Consider the following 6112-nt stretch of genomic DNA (forward strand, 5'->3'; position numbering starts at 1 on the left):
AAACGTCCTCGTGCAGCGCAAGCCATTAAAATGAATGGGTTTCATAGCGCAGCATGCCGCATCCTGTTGCAAAAGCATGTGAAAAAAAAATACAAAGTTTGCTAGGCCAAAAAGACCGTTAATCGCGCGATAAAAAAATTAATCGCGTTAAAATGGGTTTGCGTTAACGCCGTTAATAGCGCGTTTAACTGACAGCCCTAATAAAAATATATTTTTTCCCCTCAAAATCTGTCTTTTTTTTCTCGGTTTGAATCGCGGTTTGTATCGAATCGTGGGTCAAAAATCGTAATACGAACCGAATCGTGGGTTTGGTGTATCGTTACAGCCCTATTCATTTTAAACTACACTGTAAAATAAAATGGAAAAATAATAAATTAACTATTTATCAATAAAATTGTATTATATTAAGCAAAATAATTAGATTATGATTATGAATAACCAGGTCCTACCTGAGGCCTGCTGGAGGGGCGGGAGCTCCCTCAGTCTGGGTGGAAGAGGAGGAGGATGGTGGGGTACTGGACGGAGGAGGAGAAGTATCCATGGGCTGTGCAGAAGGAGATGGAGTGGAAGTGGAGGAGGTGGGTGGAGGTGCAGAGTCCTCCTGGGAAGAAGAGGCATCCGTGGGCTGCCCCTATTAATACAGACAGAGATTAAGGAATAATCAAAGAATCAATAAGAAATGTGCATGCACATTTATTCATCCTGACACCAGGGTATGCAATTAGCCAAGCAAGATAATTCTCAACGAAATCGCTTACCTCCAGTCTTTGGATCACAGCATTGGTGTCTCTCAGCAAGTTCTCAGCCAATAGCAGCCGCAGTCTGGGCTCACTTTGCAATGACTGGTCCAAATCTATCTGAACGTTCACAGAGCCATTGGTCTGGAAGAAAGAAAGACTATAAATATATGTACTGAATAAAAATAATATAGGCCTATAATTTTTGCATAAGAAAATCTGTTTAAATTGCTACATTTTGTCTTTGAGGAAAACATTTGTTGTTCTCTTTTGATTTTCAAAGACATATTTAATTTGTGTATATATATATATATATATATATATATATATATATACACACACACACACATATACATCACTGATCGATATAGAATGACATTATATATCATTATATAGATCAGTGGTATACATTCATACATATATACACACACACGAATTAAATTTGTATATAAAACCACCAACCTCTTCACCACCCTCTGCCTCTTTTATCTTGTACAGAGAGCAAGAAGCCATTAGTTTGTCCTAGTCCTAAAACAGGAAATGTTACATTACCTGTTAACTGCTGAGGCCTTTCTGTGTTTTGTTATATTTACATCACTCCGGGCTTTTAGTCCAAAAGTGTGCTCATTCAGATAAAAAGGGCTAGATTATCGTGCGTTTACTTCAAATATCTTTAGAGAGTAGTTTATTTCTATTTTTACCCAAAGTAGGACGATGTGAGGATTATGGAGCGCTAAACTTGTAAAAATGTAATTTATGTTTCATTCATACTTGACATCAAGTGAGTAAGACCAGAGACAAAGGACTTTGGTAAGACTCATGAGTAATAAGTTCCAGGAAATCCCCAATATGGACAAAGACATCCAGCGATCGCTGTAGCTGAATAAAACACAGATAAAGACATTTTGACTGATTAAACCTGAAGAAGATCAACACACCATTGTGACAGTATATGGTTTATCTGTGTTCTTCAAGCCATCTCGGGTATTTTCATAAGGATAATGTACATCATGTATAATAGGGCGGTCACAATATCAGGTTTTACACACCACTGTTATCATGGACAAAAGAATTCACAGTAATGATATATCGCAATATCTATAGAAACCTTGAAAAAAAATTATCATCAGTCAAATTCATCTTCACTTTCTTCATTTTGTGTTTTGCCTTTTTTTTTGCCAATAAATCACACTACAGCATACAACAATTGAGCCTGGCTTTCTGTTGTCTTTTGACACTGCCTAAGAAATAACCAGGAGAGAGAAAATACTGTCAAGTTCAACAGTCTAAATAAGCTTGAACAACACAACTAATACCTTAATCTGTTAACTTGCATCCCTATTTGGAACCCAAATCCAAGAAATGGCATACCCAAATAAAAATTCATAGTTCACGAAGCCTTTGGACTTCAAACATTGTAGACTTGTTTCAAAGAAAACATTTGGCTGCTTCTTGTCATACTGTTAGAATTAATTATATCAATGATAAAATTCTGAAATTTATGGAACATTTTAAGACCATTCTATGCGATTTAATTTAGAGACTAAAATGCTAACTGTTTTTAGCTAGGCACAGCTTCAAAATACAATTTATGAGATTAACAGCATATTTTACTCCAAAATATCGTTATAGCATCAGTCGAGTAATTGAAATGACTTCCTTCTGTGAAATGATGTGGCTTCTTATCACAGAATGAGGCAGAAATTATTTTATAGTATTCTATACAGTGATAAAGGCTATGTCGATACGCATTGCATTATAAATATACATCATCCTTATGAAAATAACCAAGATGGCTTGAAGAACACAGATAAACATTATATTTCGTGTTGTTTTCAGTTAATTCTCTTCATGTTTAATCAGTCAAAACGTCTCTATCTGCATTTTATTCAGCTGCAGGGAAAGCTGGATGTCTTGACAAAAATGACATGTGAGAGTTTAGCGTTCCATAAGGCTCAGATCGCCCTTTTTTGGTGTAAAAATACAACAAAAATATTCCTCTCTAAAGATATTTTAACTAAACATGATAATCCATGAGTTTTACTAAAAGCTTTAAGGGATGTAAATTTAACAAAACACAGAAAGGCATCAGCAGTTAACAGGTTAATGTAACGTTTCCTGTTTCAGCAAATGAATTGCAACATACTCTCTGTATAGAGGTGAAATTCACAGGATGATGGAAGTGGAGGTGGGTGAAAAGGTTACTGGTTTTGCCCCCTATTGCACTCACTGTTGATCAGCAAGTAATTTTCAAATCAGCAAGTCAAAACAAACAAGTAACATTTTTGCATAATGCCAGTCCATGGTCTTAATTGGCTGCCCGAGAACAACCCTGACCCTCCCTCAAACACAGTAGTCACTGAGGCCTAGAAGAGTTTAGTTTGTGTTGTTTTCAGCATTGTGAATCCACTTTGCATGCACTTCAAAAGGATGAGGACTCGAGCTGGAATTGATGTGGAAAAACCAACGCCATCGCTCCTGATCGTATCACTGTGTATACAAGCACTGAGAAAGCCACCAGAGATGACATCCAATTTGGGAGTAGCTGTTTTGTTACCAACACGCACTGCGTAAGATGTAGACCAATCACAATAGACTGGGCGGTCTGACCGATCAGAGCAGAGTAGGCTCTTGGAAAGGAAGGGTTTAGAGAGATTGAATCTATGAACTAACCGGTTTCAAATTCTTTGGCGCTCTAATTAAGATGCATTTTGTTCGAACGGATCACACGTAGATGAGGGAGACATATTCCTGTTTACACCTGGTGTTTTAATCCATCTCTATTGTCCACTTTCAACCACTTCTGTCCTGATTTCTTCGAGGGAAGCGGTCTATGGGTGGGTAAATATATGGGCTTTTTCAGATCTTTCAGACCTAATGGACAAAATATGCTCACGCAATTTACATGTGAACGCGATCGGAGACAAAGGTAAAACAAATGGAGAGCAGCAGTTTTTCCAGCAGAGAGTTTCTGCTCTGACAACCGCAAGACCAGGCCAAACGCTGCGTGTGTGAGTTAGAAATCAGGAATGGTGAGAGAACATTGTGCTTGGTACATTTTTCGTCTTCACTTGGGTCTTCAGCTGTCAAAGTTTAAATCCTGTCTGGCTAGCGCGCTTCCCATAATGTTTATGCATAATTAGGTCAGGAGGCGGAGAGTAGGTGGTATTTCGTGGTTGTTTGAACACATTCGACCACATGAGCATCTACACTTTGAAAGCACTTTTTTTTTTTACCTTGGATACATGTAAACCTGAAGTAGGAGACCTCCAAAACAAAATTAGGAACCTTCAAAATAGCATAATACAGGCACTTTAAAATGTAATTTATTTCTATGATGGCAAAGCAGTAATTTCAGCATCACATGATCCTGAAGAAATCATTCTAATATGCTGATCTGGTCCTCAAGAAACATTTCTTATTATCAATGTTGAAAACAGTTGTTTTGCTTAATATTTTTGTGGAAACAGTGATAGTTATTTTCTTTTCTTTGATAAACAGAAAGCTGAAAAGAACTGCATTTATTTGAAACAGAACTATTCTGTAAAATATTTTACTCTCATTGAGATAAATAAAATTATAAATGTATTTGAAAAAAAACAAACATTTTAAGTTCACAATGGTACTCACCCCAGTGCTGGTATTGACTCGTGGATTCCTTGCATTGTCTCCTATGCCTGTCATCATCTGCTGAATCGACATCTGAGGACAGAGAATACATTAATCAAAAAGTAAAAATATATATATATATATATATATATATCAGCAATACAGTCAAAATAAGTCACCTGAACATAAAAAAAGTCTCTACCTGAATCTGCTGAGGGTCCATAATGTTAACCGGAACATTAAAAGTACCCAGCATAACGTAGCTGTTAGCATTGCGGTCATGCGTAGGCCCAATAGGGGTCCCTTGGGAGCTACTGGTTGAATTCGGGTTCTGATTTCCCCCCTGTGTCACCCCAGAAGACCCTGCTACGCCACCCGAGCCGGAGCCCTGTTGGGTGGTCTGCGGTGGGGCGCGCTCTACGAGGTGAATGACTTTTCCGTCCACGTCTAGACAGAGATCGATGAACAGAAACCGTACAGAAAAAGTCACACAAAGCTGCAAAGGGGATATTATTCAAAAGCACATGCTGAGTTGGGTGGAAAAAAGTGTAGTTTTACTATGTAATTTAATTGAATTGCTTTCTATGGAATGATATTCAAGAAGTAACACTATGAAGAAAAAGGAGTTTCTTTGTACGATTTACTGTTTTTATTCAAATCAACTCACTGTACTCTGTTAGGGTTTTCTCATCTTGAAGTACTCTGCCCTGGTAAATGAGTCTTTGTTTGTCAACAGGAATTCCAACAGAGGGTGATATGTGCTCCTTGAACTCTTTCACAGTCATCTACGTAGAGGAACGAAAAGCTGTCATTTTTTAAAAGACAATCGGCAATGGACTACTGTCTTAGTCTGCAGTCACATAACTCGTTCTTCACCTTAAATTGTGGTGGACAGCATAACGTTAAGTCACCAGCATAAAGGACACGTGACAATGTACATAATAAAAAAAATCCAGCTCACCTGTGCCTCAACTGTGTAACTCCTGCTCAGGGAGTCCAGGGTTTTCACGGTCACTTCTATGTTACTGCTTGCTTCTTCCATTCTGTCTGCATTATGCAAGAAAGTTTTTAAAAAATACCTGATTCCACTGAATACATACAATTCTATAATAAACTAACGTTACACGGTATGACTGCCACAAGGAAAGCCGTGTTATGTTCATGATAAAGGCCACAACTGATACACAACTGCCAAACACACCCCACCCTTCCAAAAAATGTCTTGCTTTGACAAGAAGCTTATTCTTAGAAACATATGTTTTTAAGACTGTAAAAAGCTAACGTTATTAAACTATAAACTGAAAAGATTGTTTTTAAAGTCCAAAACGCCTGCTTAACGTTACTAACAAACTGCTAACAGTCATATGGTGCTAAATAACCATAAAACAAGTGTTCAGCCAGCATTTTTAACATTGCATTTGTTCATTTATTAAAAATACATAACTTACTCATCCATTACGACCGGCTGTCACTGATAAACTAAACAACAATTAGTAATAATCAGATAAATTAAAGTCCGCTTTGAGCTGCGCGAACATGTTAGCTCGCCAATGTTTTTCCTACCTCGAGACGCGGTTATTCCTGACGGAAATTCGGTGTTTTGCATATAGATTTAGTTTTATTGGTTTACTAACAGTGTGGTTGTATTTTGTGCTTGCTGGTATAAAACCCGACTAGTTAAAACATGATTGATGTAGCGAAGCTAACAGCCTCGCGCTATCATGCTAACCGGTGTCGCGCGACAAGCTCGAGGAAGTATACGATGA

The 6112-nt window shown here is 37.7% G+C and overlaps 1 protein-coding gene across 2 annotated transcripts in view; it reads right to left on the minus strand.

The window, feature by feature from the left end:
• bag6 (BCL2 associated athanogene 6) overlaps positions 1-6112 on the minus strand; it is a 28595-nt gene extending 22483 nt beyond the window's left edge. For both annotated transcript variants that reach the window (XM_056270776.1, XM_056270775.1), the window contains exons 1-7: positions 5910-6112; positions 5308-5393; positions 5014-5131; positions 4549-4793; positions 4368-4439; positions 759-881; positions 450-631 (exon numbers count right to left, since the gene is read on the minus strand). In XM_056270776.1, coding sequence (XP_056126751.1) covers positions 450-631; positions 759-881; positions 4368-4439; positions 4549-4793; positions 5014-5131; positions 5308-5393; positions 5910-5952 — 869 coding nt within the window. In that variant the 5' untranslated portion in view covers positions 5953-6112. The remainder of the gene's footprint in view (positions 1-449; positions 632-758; positions 882-4367; positions 4440-4548; positions 4794-5013; positions 5132-5307; positions 5394-5909) is intronic.

The sequence above is a fragment of the Rhinichthys klamathensis genome, unplaced genomic scaffold, assembly GCF_029890125.1.
Source record: "Rhinichthys klamathensis goyatoka isolate OS25496 unplaced genomic scaffold, OSU_Roscu_1.1 h1tg000308l_1, whole genome shotgun sequence".
NCBI classification, from domain to species: domain Eukaryota; kingdom Metazoa; phylum Chordata; class Actinopteri; order Cypriniformes; family Leuciscidae; genus Rhinichthys; species Rhinichthys klamathensis.